Source organism: Crocodylus porosus, unplaced genomic scaffold (genome assembly GCF_001723895.1).
Source record: "Crocodylus porosus isolate Cpor-Errol unplaced genomic scaffold, CroPor_comp1, whole genome shotgun sequence".
In the NCBI taxonomy this organism is placed as follows: Eukaryota; Metazoa; Chordata; order Crocodylia; family Crocodylidae; genus Crocodylus; species Crocodylus porosus.
Window position 1 is genome coordinate 3,738,693 of NW_017728945.1, and position 16,776 is coordinate 3,755,468.

General features: G+C 48.6%; 1 protein-coding gene across 1 annotated transcript in view; it reads left to right on the forward strand.

Annotated features, from left to right (window-relative positions):
• The window catches only part of LOC109320517 (excitatory amino acid transporter 1-like), a 152,186-nt gene that overhangs the window by 94,572 nt on the left and 40,838 nt on the right, over window positions 1-16,776 (forward strand). The window contains exon 3 of the mRNA XM_019550658.1: window positions 9,127-9,387. Within this exon, the coding sequence (XP_019406203.1) occupies window positions 9,171-9,387 (217 nt within the window). The 5' untranslated portion in view covers window positions 9,127-9,170. The remainder of the gene's footprint in view (window positions 1-9,126; window positions 9,388-16,776) is intronic.

A 16,776-nucleotide genomic window follows, 5' to 3' on the forward strand; every position in this document is an offset into this window, starting at 1 on the left:
CACTGGCCACCTCCTGCCAAGATGATACAGACCTGTCCATTAACACTCTCTGGGTTCAACCCCTTAGTCAGTTCCCAACCCATCTGACCTTGGACTCTGCCAGCCCACAATCCCCCAGTAAGTATATGACGTCAACTGTGTCTCCCACATCTAAGCAGTTCATTGCTTGACTATAAGAGATGAGGTTGGTCAGACACAACCTGCCCGCAACAAAACCATGTTGGCTATCCTTCAGCATCATGTCTTCTGCCAGTCTCTCACAAATGGACTTCTTGATAATTTTTTCCAAAATTTTACCCAGTGTCAAGGTCAAATCAACTGACCTGGAGTTTCCCAGATCCTCCCTCCTCCCCTTCTTAAAGATTGGCACCACACTGGCCCTTTTCCAGTCTTCCTTAACCTCTTCTGAGCACCATGAGTGTGCCTGAGCAATAAAAAGTTTTTAAAAATTTCACCTAGATAAAAAAAATGATACAGAGTTATAGCGCCCCTATACACATGTGCAGAGCCTGCTCCAACATGCTGGAAATCCAGCACATCAGAGCAGACTCAATCAAGTCTGCTGGAGCACGGAAGTTGATGTGCTCCAGCAGCCTTCCACATCACATGTATCAGTGTTGCCGCACATCTCCACGCTGAAAAAATGGTGGCAGAGCACTTTGAAATAAAATATATTCGATGAGCTTTAGTTCAAAGCACTCTGTAAATATTTTTTCAGTGCAGAGATGCACAGGGATGCTGATACATGTAACATGGGGGCACTTTTAGTTAATGTGGCTCCCTAATAAAGTGCCCGGTGCTACATCCCACACCACGTGTAAAAATGCCCATAGGGTTAAAAGGGACCTCAAGGATCATTTGGTCCAACCCCTTGCACAAACACAGAATTGCTGTTTCTAAATCATTTCTGCCCAATGCTTATCTAGGGTCCTCTTAAAAACCTCCAACAAAGGACATTCCACAACTTCTCTGAGCAGCCTACACTAATACCTTATTGTTCTAACAGTAAGGAAGTTTTTCTGACATCCAAGACAAATCTTCTTTGCCACAATTTAAAATCATTGCTTTGTGTCTTGCACCCTGTAGACAGGTGTTCTCTCTTTTCTTTATGGCAGCCTTTCAAATATTTGCTTAAAACATTCTTGTAACAAAGAGCTTGGGGCTCCTTGTTACTGTAAGATAAAAGCAGCCCAGCCAGGGAGATCTGCAGGCTAGGCAGAGCACAGCAGCTACAGGGGCCAGGGACAGGCTCAAGGCTCAAGCAGTATTGAGCCCAAAGTGGGCAGAGTGCAAGGCAGCAGGGAGACAGGGGCTAGGGGCCTGGCACCCAAGAGGGGTGTAATGTGCAGTGAAAGACAGGGACCAGGGACTTGGTGCCCAAGAGAGGCAAAGTGAGAGACAGGAGCAAGGGGCCCAGCATGTAAGAGGGGCAGAATGAGAGACAGGCTAGGGGCCTGGCATCTGAGAGGGGCACAGTGAGAGACAGGGGCCAGAGGCCAGATACAGTAAGCTCAGGCTAGAAGGCCTTGGTATAGTAAAGGGGCAGAGGCTGAGGAGGCCAAAGCCCCAACAAAGGGAACAATGTTATTGTAACACCTGTGAGGCATGGGGCATGGTGTAGGGAAGGTTTTGGAGCCCCACAACTAGCCCTTAAGGCTTGAGGTGCCCGCCAGTGGCAGAGTTACAGAGTGAGGACCAGTGAGGGACCTAAGTATCAGTGAAGCCTGGCGACGGGCCTGGGCACAGGCAGAGGCTGGTGGGGTCCAGGTGGACTGAGGCCACACAAAGGCCCATGGGTACCTTGCTTATTTATTATAATACCATCAAGGCAGGCTAGATGGGAAGGTGCCCTAGGGGTGGAGTGGGGCACGATTATGGAGCCACCAGGTGGCATCATGGCCACCCCTGGGACCCTGACCTTGTTACGCTGGTGCACTGGCTGGCAAAGTTGGCTGTGCCAGAAAGTGAGGGAACGCATAGGTCAAGTAAAGCCAGACAGAATACAGATAATGCTCCTTACCCAGCACTGAGATTGGGGGGAGGTATAGAAAGCAGAGATGGCTGCAGAGATGGAGTGGCAAGTGCAGGCATTAATCAAGCAACAGATTTCTGTGACTGAGCAGGCCCAGGAATGGGAGATCAGAGAGGTAGTTCCCTAGCAGCTTAACCAGCTGGAATCCAGATGGTGGCTAGCCAAGATTTACTGAAGCAAAGAGTGCAGATGTTCCAGCATGTGAAAGAAGAGATTTGCAAACTCCAGCTGCAGAGTATGAAACCCCAACAAGCATGGATAGTGGTGCAGCAGAGACTGTCGGAGCACCTATCTGTCCAGGGGTTGGAGCTCCCTGAGTGGCAAGAGTAAGGCACTGTTGGAGGCTGATCATGTAGATACTTTGGAGCATGAACTATTAAAGACACAACTTTTTGCAGATGAGGTGGGTGGACAGGCAGACCACCTGCAATAGGAACTGGAGGTGAAGCACCAAGGCTGCAAGCAAACTGAAGCAGAGGTTAACTTCCCTAAGGCAACAGATGCTGACCAGGAGTAAGGAGAATAAAAGCAAAGAATTGAGATGCCTACTGGCAGTCACAACAGCAGCAATTAAGAAAATAAGGCAAATGATAGTGGCCAAGGCAGAAAAGAGCCAAGAGCAGGAGGCAGTTGCAAGCGGTCCAAGATAGGGTGGGCGCTGTTGCCGCTCAAGCTGGGGGCATGGTCTCTGCCCCAGTGAATGAAGGCTTTGACAGCTCAGGAGAGGGGGAAAGTGCAGCAGGCCAAGATAGCAGCCCTGAAGAAGCAGAGGTGCAAAATAGAGATCAGCATGCAGCAGGACATGTAGGACTGGCAAGGAAAGTACGTAGAGAATGAGCAGCTCTTGTCTGTGTTACAAGAAGACCTTGTTAGTGCCCAAGCCCTAGTGCAGGAGCTGATGCCTGTGGCATACCTGAGTATAGACAGGCATAGACAGAGTGAGCAAACAGCCTGCCAAGAAGCCCTTTCAAGAGCTTACCGGGAGTTAGTTGAAACTCAGTGCAGACAGACAGCTTGCAGGTGGAAAGGGCCAGCTATGAGAAGCAGTTCACTGAGCTCCAGCAAGTCAATGCTGAGCTCACCAGTGGGAACCAGAAATTGAGCAAAGAGCTGGGCCTGGAGGGGCAGAAGTGTGACACTGCACTCCTCCAACTTAAAAAAGAAGTTATGCAGGAGTTGAGAGGTCTTGTATCACAGCTGGGAGAACAGGCACCTGCAAGCAAGCAGGACATAAAAGACCTGAGGAAAGAGCTGGTAAAGGGCACCAGCTGGTATGAGGAGGCCAGAGCAGCAAAGCAGAAAGGGGATGAGAGCCCTGACTGCAAGACAGAGGATCAAGACCCTCAAGAGGACCCAGAGACAGAGGTGCTCCCACAAACCCACACCTGTCGGGGAAGGCCATGGAAGTGCCTGAAGCCGGGATAGACAGAGGCAGGAAGACCTCAGGCACTTGACCTCAGGTGCAGCCTCAACCAAAAGGGTGGCTTGAAGAAGAGAGGGCAGTGGGAGTCTTTGGCACAACAGTGGCTAGGGGAGAGATCGATTCACCCCAAAGAGGAGTTGCAAAGCCACCAGAGCGCTAGGAGAAGGCCCCAGAGAAGACCAAATAGGTTCCAGAGGGAGAAGAAGGTCTTCCTGCCCAGGCCCAGGTGGGGGCCAAACTTTCTTTGAGGACTCCAGACTTGGACCAGAAGAAAAAGAGAGTCCACCAAAGGGTGAGCTACCCAACCCCAGGAAGTCCAGGTAAACCCCTTGAAAGTATGTGGGGTGAGGGCTTCTATGGAGAAATTCATGGACAGTGGGCATGTGGATCTACTTGTAGTGAGTATGATATACAGCCAAGCTCCAGACACACTTCCTTAAGTAGGAGGGGGTAGATAGCACTTCCACGATGCAGACAGAAAGACTTTTGTAGGGGAAAATATCCTGGGGCACAGAAGAACCCAGGGCACAGCCATACCTGGGTGGGCAGGGGGACTAGAGGAGTGCAAAGGGTGCCAGAGATCCTGCTGCCTATAAGTGGAATATGGCAGCCTGTGCAAGAGCCAGGGACAGAGACACAGGCTGCACGGAGATCACCCACCAGGCCTACAAATGAGCAGAGAGCCAGTACAGACCAGGGTAGGAGACGTCAACCTGACACCAGCCTGGGAGGTAAGGGATGGTGGCTCAAGATCTAAATGGTTCTGAGGTGCAGAAAGCTGTTCATGAATAACCTCCCTGAGTGCGTTTCCTGGTGGACTATCAAAGACCACTTGAGAAACCAAGAATATTACATTCGTATTGCTGTACAGAGACTCAGACCCAGTGGCCGAGGTGTGGTCAACTGTAAAGACAAAGCGACTGCCCTGAAAATAGTAGAGGCCATAGAGTTTTTGGACCTCAGAAGGAGGACTTTCAGCAGGGGGAGCAGATGATATGATCAGGAAATTCCCTGGGGCAGTAGGAGTAGAAATGGCAGGTCCCTGAAGCCTTGGAGTTGCCAGAATGCCCTGGAGATCACAAGACAGGTAGCCTGGGACCTATGTCAATAGAAACCCTCAACAAGAGATGGGGAAATCTGTGCCCACTGGCCTGAGATGAAGATTAGGGGCCACCAGGCAGCTGCTGGGCACCTCCCTTTGCCTATCTGCTGAAGATAGGGAGGGAAGGTGTATAACAGAGAGCCTGGGGCTCCCTGTTGCTGCAAGATGAAAGGAGCCCGGCCTGGGAGATCTGCAGGCTAGGCAGAGCACAGCAGCTTCAGGGGCCAGAAGCAGGCTCAAGGCTTAAGCAGTACTGAGCTGGAAATGGGCAGAGAGTGCAAGGTGACAGGGCTAGGGGCCTAGCACCTGAGAGGGGCACAGTGAGTGATGGGAGCCAGGGGCCCAGTGGCAGAGAGCAGTGTAGCTACACAGGGCCAGGGGCCCACCAGATGGGCCATAGGCCCAGTGACCAGAAAGGACAAGCGAGAGCAAGTGCCTCAGAGCCAGGTCCAATACAGTGGGCTCAAGCAAGAAGACCTAACTATAGTAAAGGGGCCAAGGCCAAGGAGGCCGAAGCCCCAACAAAGGGAACAATATTATTGTAACACCCACAGCTGACACCATAGTAAATACCTAACTATGCTAAAGGAGCATGGTGTAGAGGACAACTTGGTGCTGCACAATTAATCCTTAAGGCTTGAGGTGCCCTCCAGTGGCACAGTTACGGAGTGAGACCCAGCCAAGTCTGGCAGAGGCTGGCAGGGTCCAGGTGGGCTTAGGCCATGCAAAGGCCTGTAGACAGCCTCCCTATTTATTATAATACCATCAAGGTGTGGGCAAAATGGGAAGGCACCCTAGGGGTGGAGCGGGGCACGGTTGTGGAGCCACTGGGGGTTTCATGGCCACCCTTGGGAGCCCAACCTTGTTACAGTGCCCTGCTTAAAATTGATCAGTTCTATTCTTTTCATTTGTCAAGAAACCCCAAATGAGTTATGAACTTCCCTGTGTTTTAATAACTTTTCTCTACTTTTACTTCATATAACACAGCCTAATTATTAATACTTTTGCCTTTATTATTTAAACTTTCAAGCCTACCCTGACTTTAATTGAACCTAGCTTTTAGCATCACTAAAATATATATTCTGTAAACTATAGTCAGTAAACAGTTTTATTTTTAGACCCTTTATGGGCAACAATGTCCAGGTTTGAGTACCCCTGTCAGCCCAAGTGGGTACAGTAGGGGCCTGTTGTACCTGGGCTAGGCCACTGTTATGGTGTGGACAAATCTTTTGAAACTGGTCTCCCCAGATCATGTTGGCAGGCATGTGGGAACTCCAGTCTGCAATTAACCAGCCATGAATTTAGGACAGGGGTGTCAAACTCATTCAGCCCCACAGGGCACATGAATGATATGGGGCCAGTCCACGGTTCAGGCCAGACCCATAAATTGGCCCTCCATTCTGGTCCTGATGGTCACCGCAGGACTGTCACTGCATGGCCCCAGAGCTGCCACCATGGGGTTTTGCCACATCAACTCGGAGCTCCCCCCACCCCATCACAGGGTTGTGCAATACTGTCCCAGAGTGGTCAGGAGCATTTGGCTGCTCTGGGGTTGTGCTGCGTGTGGCAGTCACTCCACAGACCCTTGCATGACCATTCAGCATACTTTGCATGCTGCCTATGGGTCACTCCAAGACCAGAGGCAGCACTGGGGACTGGATGATATGGCCATATTTTTGACAATCCTGATTTACGACCTCACGCCCTAGAGTTCAGCCTGGCACCTTTCACCTGTGCTTCAAAAATAAGAGAGGAACTGTAAGCTTCCATACCAAGATGGCCTCAGAAACTATTCTGTGATGTCCATTGCAAAGAAGGGCTATCTGCTCACTGATGTCATTGACACTGCTGTTTCTAAAATTGCCTACTTCAGAAGTTTAACAACTCTCCCGTTGCAGAATATTATTCACTAAAATCCCTGTTTGTCAAAGTGCCTCCTCATCATTGAAGGTATAAACAGTTAGAATAAATTAGAATAGGTTCCTAATGATCAGAGAAGTTAGGTTCTGGAACAGCCTTCAAAAAAGTCAAGAAAGGTAACTACTTTTAAGGTGAAGTTCGGTCAGTTAATGGAAGGGACTATATGACATGGTTTCATGTATTACAGGGGACTAGACTCAATGACTGATTCCCTTCAGTCCTATATTCCTTTAAAAAAAGTTAATGAAGCCATTTGTGAACAAGACAAAGGGAGGCAGATATAGCAACACATCAAGGTTTGCTGTTGTTACCAACCACTCATGCCTGGCATCTGGAAATACCATATGCTGCAAGTTATAGCTAAGAGATCAATAAGTAATGTAAGGCCCTGGAGCACATGAAACAGAATTCACAATGCTACTGAATTCACAGCACAGACACAACTTGGATGAATTTTTCATTTGTTTCCCATGTGAGGAGTAGCAGAAAGGACACAAACTGGAATCTTTGCCAGAGTGAAAGTCTACTCTGTTAACATATAAGAGTTGGGACTGTGTAACAGAAGAGCAAATGTGAGATTCCAGATGCACTGAAGCAGGTGAAAAAAATGAAACCTAAAGAACATTTTTTGATAAACCTGAAGCTTATGTGTTTAACTTCCAGAAACTTAATTCAAACTAAGTCTTAGGAGAGATGTGCAATGGAGAGCTCAGGGAGACTGTTAAAAAAGAGAGGTGCTCCTAACTGTCTCTCCATTATCCTGCACCTTTAACATCTGTGCAAAGGATACGCAAAATATTCCCACAACAGAATGACAGTGGTTTCTCGCTCATTGCTCTGGTGTACCTGACTGCACCGTGTGACACAGCATTAAGGAATTAGGCCCTTCATGTCCAAGAATGGAAAGCAGAATAGTTAAATTTAGGCATAAAGCTTCCGATTATTAAAATACAATAGTCTAAGCCTTGAGTTGACAAAGGCATGTCTGATGGTGGCCAGATCTGAATCTGAAAGAAAGGGTCACAGCCTACTAACCAGATGGAGCTGTTGGAAGGTGATCCTAGCAGCTGCTGCCACCTAAAGATCCAAGTGCAGTGTGGGAATCAGGAGCATCCTAAGCCTGTGAACCTGAGTGACAAGGGAAGGCTGAACCTCCTCAACGATAGGTGTTCCAATCCCACCATCAAGTCAAACTGTTATAATCATCATCACCTCTGTCTTGTTGGATTCAGTTTCATCTGGTTCACCCACATTTAGTGCTGCCAGGCACTTGAAAAGGACTAAGGCTGAGAGGCCAAGGTCAGATGAGAAGGAGAGAGGTTTCATTAACATGCTGATGGCATCCCACTCCAAAACTCCAGACTGTCTCTCCCAGGGGTCGCATATACAAATTGAATATGAGGGCCAACAAGACCCCAAAGGATCCCACAGGAAAGGTAGAGGTGATCACCCTCACCATCCTCTGGGGCTTCCCCTTTAGTAAAAAGCAGAACCAATTTAGAACAGCCGTGTGACTATGCAGTCATATATATTCTTTATCAGCACCCGATGTTCAGCTGTATCGAAGGCCACTGAAAGACTGAGTAAGATCAGCAGGGCATAAATTGCACTGCTGATCTTCAGATGAAGGTCATCAGCCAGTGCCATTACTGCAGTCTCTGTGCTCTATCCAGAACTAAAACCAGACTGACAAGGCTAATGGAAACCAGTGGAATCCAGATGTACCTGGAACTGTTGGCTTTCCACCCATTCAGTGACCTTCTGCAAAAAGGGGAGGTTGGAGATGGGCAATAACTGGATGGGCAAGCATCAAGCAATGGTTTCTTGAGAAGGGAGAGCTCATGGCAAAACTGAATTCAGTGTACAAAACAGAGCCACTTTTGCTCAAAAACTCAGCAGGGGGTGGTATCCATTTTTTACCCAGTGATCTACTGATTACAGCACTCATCCACGAAGTGGGAGACTTCTATTTCAGGACCTCTTCAGCCTGAAGAGATTCAGACCCACATCTCCAACTTACCAGAGTGCCCTAACCATTAGGCTATAGAACAGTCTGAGTGGATACACTCTACTGTTCCTATTGAACCTGGGCCATTGTGAAGTCAAGAATACAAAAGTCATGGAGCTGGAAGGAAAGCATGCAAATAAAAAGTGTATCTTAATGTATTCAGAAGACCTTGTTTTTGCAGAAAAACTTACAGTTCCTCTTCAGGCAAATTTAAGAAGTTTGGTTTATTTGTGAAGTTATAGAACAGTTTGCTTACAGCTGAATTTAATTCAGGTGGATTCTCATTATCCAAACTGGCAGATTCTCCTAAAAATGAGTGAACATTTCCATCTAGTATCAAGCTTCTTCTCTCCCCCAATCCAGAACTTAGTTTCTTTGCTGAGATATTGTTGCAGCATGAGCCAACTGCTTCTTGGGAGAAGTGATAGTATTGTAGCTTTTTAGTCAGGGTCTGAATCAAAATCACTTGGAGCCCTGGCAGCTCCTTAGACTCAGTGTCTTTCTAATTTAGCTCCATTCGGTTCTAGAGCAGTTTTCCAGTCTTAGAAATTAGAATTACACAGGGGCCAGAGGCATGTTATCAAAGTTGAGAAAATGTGTCAGTTTATCTCATTTTTTCTCCTCTGCTTCTCCTTTCCCAGTTTCCCAAGAGTCGTGTTTCCTGGATCTGGTGCTTAAGGCGATTATGAGTGAACAGCAGGGCCACGTGAACAGCCTGTTCCTGAATGAGGACTCCACCAAGCAGCGCAGCAGTGAGGGCTGGATTCAGCACTTCCAAAAGGCAGTGCAGAAGCGGACAGCACGGGCCAAGAAACGAATGTCTACTATCACTAAGGACCATGCCAAGGGCTTTCTCAGGAGAAATGCTTTCGTCCTTTTCACCATCGCTGCTGTTGTACTAGGTAAAAGACTGGGTTCGGGAGGCCTGCACTGTATTTATTGATCCCCAGCTATTAGTGGTGACTATAGAGCAACACTGCGGGGCCAGGAAATCAGGGTTCTGTTTCTCTGCCATAAGCTCATTCTGTACCCCTGGGGAGGTCACTTCACCTTTCAGGACCTCAGTTATGATTTGTGGCATTTAGGAACCCCAGTCCAAATTTTAGATTAGACTCCACTGTACTAGGGATTATTCACAATGAAGTCTACTTAGCCCTATAGCTGGGATAATAATGGGAGCTAGGAATGTCATGTCTCACATTTTTCAAGTAGCAAAAGCCCCAGTTACATTACCAAGAAGTCTGTTTGTTGGAATAGATTATTTCCTTTGGGAACTGGTAAAAGCCATGTTAGAAATCTTCTCCAGGATAAATGAGACCATAGTACTACCTGCAAAGTGAGGATGATATCAGAGGCTAAAGACAGACATGGGTTTCTCCTGTGACCAAGCCTTTTATTCTGGGATCTAAGTCTTAAAAACTCTTTGTCCCACTTTAAATACTTCTGAAGTACTGCTGAATTTCCCAGCATAACACTTTTTTCCCCAAGACAATTGCAGCTAATCAAAGTTAATTGTCATTCAAGCTGCATATGTAAATGCTCTCTTCCCCCCCACCTTCTTTTTGATGTGACTCAGAGCTGGAGATCATTAGACCCAGGACAAACCAGATGTCTGTTTTTAACCAGACATTGCCTCTGCAGTACTATGGTTTTAATTTACGCACAGTTTAAGGGCCTTGTTACATGGTAATTTTGGGTGGTTCCTGGAGCTCTGAACCCCTAGACTGTCTGCATATTAGCAGCTGAAACTGGTCTGCATATTAGCACCTGGTTTTCAGCACTCATCATCATGCAGCTCAAAATGATGTCCTCCAGGAGACAATTCTCTCTGATCCCTTCTACCAAGCTCCTGTTGCACTAAGATGCAGCCGGGCTAGGCTAAACTTAAGTGCAGTGATTTTCGACCTGTGGTCTGGTGACCTCTGAGGGTCTACTGACTATGACTAAGGGGTCCGCAAAAGATAACTGTGACCAATCAAAAGTATGTGAATACCTACACTTACAATTCAAATGGGTCCACACCTCCATTCCAAATTTTTAGGGGTCTGCACACCAAAAAAGGTTGAAAACTCCTGCCTTGGTGTAAACGCTCCACCCTCACCTACTGGGCCAGGTCAGGCCCACTGCTCCCTCCTCCCCTGCCCTATTCACCCCAGATCCCTGCCCCCACTTGCCTTCTCCTCCTCCCTGCTGCCCCCCCTCCCCCTCCCCCTCCCACCTGTGCTGTCTGTCGGGTGGTGCAGGCAGGGAAATGTTAGTCTGCCCATCCAGCTGACACCATTGCTGCTCTCTGGGCCAGGCAAGCAGCACCCTGGCAGCAGCAGCAGCCGGGCAGGTAGGTGAACCCTTTCCTGCCGAATTCCCTGGGATAGATAGCTTAGCAGCCATAAGTAAATAGTGCTTCAGTGGCAGAGGGAGGCAAGGTAAGTGGAAAATAGGGGATTGGAACACATGACTTCTGAGGCGAGGCTGAGGGAACTGGGCTTATTTAGTTTACACAAGAGAAGATGGGGGCGATTTGAAAGCAGCCTTCAGCTTCCTGAAGGGGGGTTGCAGAGAGGATGGAGCTGGATTGTTCTCAGTGGTGGCTGATGACAGAACAAGGAGCAACCATCTCAGGTTGCAGCAAGGGAAGTTTAGGTTGGATATTAGGGAAAAACTCTCACTAGGAGGGTGGGGAAGCACTGGAATGGATTACCTAGAGAGGTGGAGGAATTTCTATCCTTGGTGGTTTTTAAGGCCTTGCTTGACAAAAGCCCTGGCTGGAATGATCTAGTGGGAGAGATGGTCCTGTTCTGAGCAGGGGGCTGGTCTATATCAGCATTTTGCAACCCGTGGGTCACGACCCAAAAGTGGATCGCAAGAATATATGAAAGGGTAGTGAACAAGCTTTCAAAATGGATTCTTCTTTAAAGGAGAAAAACATGCGAAACCATGGCTTTTCCCTCACAGACTGGCAGAGTTCCAGCCTTCAAGGGGCTGCCAGGGGCCCCCTTTGCCCCACACAAACCCCACTGTGCCCCACACACCCACTTCCTGCCCCCCACACCATGGGGCTGGGACCTGGGGACAGGGGGCAGTGGGTTGGGAGTGAGGGGCACTGGGTCGGGACTGGCCATTGGTGTTTACAAATTGGTCCTGGTACAAAAAAGGTTGAGGACTACTGGACTAGATGGCATCCTGAGGTCCCTGCCAACCCTAATTTTCTTTGATTCCATGAACAGCGGGTGCCCCCGGTGGTTGGGGGGGCACAGCTGTGCCAGTGGTAGCAGGAGCCCAGCAGCGGCGAGTGGAGAGCTCCTGCAAATGCCACCAGCACTGTCGGCAGCCAGGGTGGGGACGTGGCAAGCGCCGACCAGTGGTCAGTGACCATCCGTAGGCACTGCTGGCAGCAGTGCCATGGGGCAATTGTGGACCAGCGGCAGGGTGGCGGGCGGCGACCGCCCACAGGCGCTGCTGACAGTGTCAGTGGTGCCTTTGTGCTGGGTGTGCACCGCCACGCACAGGGGCGCACGTGCACCCATGTGTACCCCCAACGTGTCGCCCCTGTTTGATTCTGTGCCATCCTGAGAGACAGGGTGGAGTCCCAGAGTTATAGGGAAACCGGGGGAGCCTGGAATGAGAGCGGCGGGTTACCTTTCAGTCCTTCAGGCCCCTGCTGGCGTGAAGTGTGACTGTTCCAAACTCAAGCTAGCACTAATACCCGTCACCATTTGTATGGCTCACAGTGTAAGGTGTAACAAAGCCCCAAGTGTCTGCCAGACTGACTGTGCCTCTGAATGCCGACGCTCATAGAGGCAAGTTAGTCTGGTAGATACTTAAATTGCTGTCACACAGCCAGCTCCAGAAGTTGGATTCCTGAAAGCAATAATAAATCTTTTCATTACCACAGAATCTTTCAGCAGATACTCTGAGAGCTTTATAATGAATGCCCATCACCTGGAGCCTCTGAATCAAGAGTGAACTTTTCTTTCTAAAAGAACTGCTCCAGCTCAGCTGCTGGAGTTGTGTCAATACAGGAATCATGGGATCAAATTTCTGGTTTGTTTGACATGGGCTGTCAGACTAGGTTATCATAGTTGTTGCTCCTAAAGTTGAAATTTTGGCATTTATGAGCTGCATGGCTGTAATCCAGGAGTGCAGTGGAAGGTTTAAAGAGCAATACCACCCTTCAACTTTCTTATTGAGCTCTGGCTGGCTAATGCATTTCCATAATCTGGCTTCTGTTTACCAAAGTATTTTAGGGCAGGGGTTTTCAACCTTTTTTAATCAAAGTACCTCTGGCAGCTGGACATGGAACTCCTGTCTTAGTGCATCTTTACACATGCTCTGCGGTGGGATGGGAGGTGGACACTTTAATTAGAGTGGCTCTTGGGAACTCCTATAATTAAAGTGCTCACAGCATCTCATGTATTTAGCATCTCTTGCTTCAAAATGGCAGTGGGGGGCACTTTAGCTACAGCTCGTTCAACAAGCTTTAGTTAAAGCATCCCTGTTACCCTTTTGAAGCACTGGGATGCTGAATACAGAGGATGCCAGCAGACTCAGTTAATCAGTTCTGCTCCAACATGTGCTAAGTAGCATGCTTTGGAGCAAGCATCAGGCATGTGTGTAGGTACCCTTAAAGTTTACATAAGTGGTATCTAGTGTAATAAGAAGTGGTCCTGCAAATTCTAGGGAGAGCCATTCCCAGTCCCTGATACATTTTTTTTTCCTACTTAGGAATTGTTTTTTAAGAAAGGGAGTTCCATTAACTTTCTTCCTAACTAAGCTAGCTAAAGGGGTTTGTTTCATCCTCCTGCCACTGAGTATGGACATCTCCAATGTACATCTGCTTTAGACTACAGAGGTCTTCTAATTATCTCCCTGCAAGCCACGGGCAGGTAGGGGAGCCAGGCTCTAGATCTTCCAACTGTTGCTCTTTACAGAGCACTTCAGGTGTAGCTACTCCCAGATCATTCCTGACCAGTGGTTATCTAGTCTATTCTTGAATACCTCCAGTGATTGAGATTCCACAATATCCCTGGGCAGTCTGTTCTTCACTGTTACAGTGAAGTTTTTCCTGATAGCCAATCCATACCTATTGTGCTGAAACTTCAAGCCATTGGTCCATGTCCTGCTCTCTGCAGCAAGAGGGAAAAGGTGTTCTCACTCTTTTTTTGACAGCCCTTCAGGTACATGATAACCACTCTTTCCTGGGTCAGGTATTGTTTAATATCTTCATTAATGATTTGGACAATGGAATTGAGTTCATGCTTCACAAATTTGTGGATGACACCAAGTTGAGTGGAATTGCAAACACTTCAGGAAAAAAGGTCTACAATGAATCAGATGAGGTTCAACAAGGACAGTTGCAAAATCCTGTACTTAGAATAATTGCATATACAAAAAGAGACTAGGGAATAACTGGCTAGGCTGCAGTACTTCAGAGAGGGACCTGGGGGTTACAGTTCACCGTAAACTGAATTTGAGCTAGCAATGTGCTCTTGTTACAAAAAAGGCCAACATCATACTGGGCATATACACGAGACACTTTACTGTGCAGTACAGCTAATTACTGTGCACTAAGTGTCAGCATCTACATGTGCGGATGCTTATTGTGCAATAGTTAGCTCTAATCACAAGTAAACTTGCTACCTGCAAATGCAAGTAGCAAATTTACTTGTGATTAGTAACTGTGCAGTAGCACATGTACAGATGTGTGACCCAAAGCAAATGCGCTCCCAAGCAGCAGGAGCGGGAGATTGCTTTCTGCACCAGGGAGCTGCTTATTGCCAGGGTGGGCTCTGCCCCTGGAGCCTGGGCTGGGACAATGTCCCCCTGCTTGGCAGCAGGGAGCTTCCAGCCCCTGCTCTGTGATCATGGGGCTACGTGTGGGAGATCCTTATCTCCCAGCCCTAGCCCCACAGTCACAGGGCTGGCACTGGGAGATCCTCAACCTGTGGTCACCTGGCCTAAGCTAGATCTTTATTTTCCAGCCTCAGTCCTGCAGTTGTGGAGTGGGGGCTTGCTTTGCAGCAGGCAGCTCCCAGGTCAGGGAGCAATGTCCCAGCCCCTGCTAGGAGACGGCTATCTCCTGGCCCCTGGGCTAACACCGAGGGGGACCCTAGTTTAGGGTTACAATATTTCCAGATCCAAAAAAGAGGATACCTGTCATGGAGAGTGGGGGGTGGGGGCAGGAATATGATGGGGCGGAGCAGTGACAAGCCGGTGCCCTGCCCCTGCCCATTCTGTTGTCCCTCACTGACAAGCCGCCCTCCACAGCCCTGCTGCTGCCCCTCACTCCAGACCCACTGACCCCAGCACTACAAGTGCCCCTTATTCCCAAACAGCAGTACCCTGCCCCCCACCCCTTGCTGGTGCCCCTCACACCCAACCCGCACCCCCTGGTGCTGGCAGTGCCCTGGACACCCAGTCTTCAGTCACCCATCCCATCCCCCCGTGCCCCTCACTCCTGATCTGCAGCCCCCTGCCACTTACCCAGCCCTGGCGGTGCCCCTCACTCCCAACTTGCAGACCCTGCCCCCCTTCCAGTGACCCTCACTCCAGACCCACAGACCCCTGCACCCCTCCCAGACCTGCCAGTGCCCCTCACTCCTGACCTGCAGCCTCCTGCCCCCTAGCCTTGCCAGTTCCCCTCACCCATGACCTGCAGCCCCCCAGGAGCTCAGGCAGTGCTTCTCACCCCAATCTGTGGCCCCTGCCCCCCAAACCCTGCCAGTGCCTCTCACTCCCAACCCACAGCCCCCTTCCTCCCAGCCCTGCTGCTCAAGCAGTTCTTGCATTGCTTTCTTACTCTCTGCCCCTCCCTCCCCCTGGCTGCTTTTTGTTGTTCCTCTGCTCTCCCACAAGGTGAATGGCTGTCAGGGGCATGTGACTGCCAACAGCCAATCACCTTGTCTGCTGCTTCCAGTTGCAAGCAACTGGCCCAGGAGGGCAGAGGAACAGCAAAAAACCAGGACATTTTGCTCTAAATTTTAAAACCCTCCTGGACGCAGCAGAGGGGGCCAAAAAAGAGGACATGTCCAGGAAAACTCGGACATATGGTAACCCTAGCCTAGCTGGCTGTTGAAGGGGCCTGTTGCAGGGAGTAGGAGCAATCTGCTGCTAAGAGCAGCAAATCTGTTCCTGCATCCTTGCACTAGTGTCCAGGAGAGCTTACTCTCAAGTAGTTTACTTGAGAATAGGTTGCTCCTGAATGATTTTCATGTATAGTTGCGCTCTGAGTTGTATTAACAGACGTATCACTTGCACATTGAGGGAAGTGATTCTTCCACTGTATTCAAGATTGATGAGGCCTCCCCTGGACTACTGTGTTCAGTTTTGAGCCCTGCACTTCAAGAAGAATGCCAACAGATTGGAAAGAGTCCAGTGAAGGGCAACAAAAATGATTAAGGGCCTGGGTGACAGGATATATGAGGAAAAGCTGAAAGAGCAAGGATTATTTAGTCTGGCAAAGAGAAGATTTAGTGGATTTGATAACAGTCTTCAAATACCTGAAGGGCAATTACAGAGAGGATGGAGATGGACTTTTCTATGTGGCTGCATAGATAGGCTGCATAGGATTAGGAGAAATGGCCTCAAGCAGGAACAATTAGGGCTGTAGTTTAGGAAATGCTTTCTGACTATGAGAGTGGTCAGCAATTGGAACAGGCTACCTAGAGAGACTGTGGAATCTCCACTCTTGGAAGTTTTAGAGAACAGGTTAGACAGACACCTGGCCTAGTTTGGGATGAACCTGTCTTGAGTAGAGGGTTGCACTAGATCAACATGTGAAGTCCCTTTCAGCCCTACTTTCTTATGATCGTATATCTTCTCTTGATCATTTTTTCTGCAAGCTGAACATTTTTTTCAACTTTCAAGCTCTTCATCATATTTGTTGCCTGCCTCTGGACCCACTGTAATGTCTCTATTTCTTTTTTCAAAGTGTGGAGCCCAAAACATCCCACAATATTCTAGATAAGGCCTAACCAGTGCCAAGTTAAGAGGTACTAGAACCTCCTGTTTCTTACACCTTTTGCTCCTATAGATGCACCCCAAAAACACATTTGTACAGCTGTGTCACACTATAGGCTCATATCAAGTCTATGATCCACCAACTCTCCTAGAACGTTCTCCACAGTGCTGCCATCTCGGGCTGTGCGAAGCTTCAGGTGGTGATTCGATTCAGAAGAGATTTGGCCCAATTCAGTGGCCGAATCTCCAAATCCAAATCAAATCAGGGAACCAATTAAAAGGTTTGAATTGTTGCGAAGCTCTTTGAATCAATTCAGAAAAGATTTGGAAAGCTT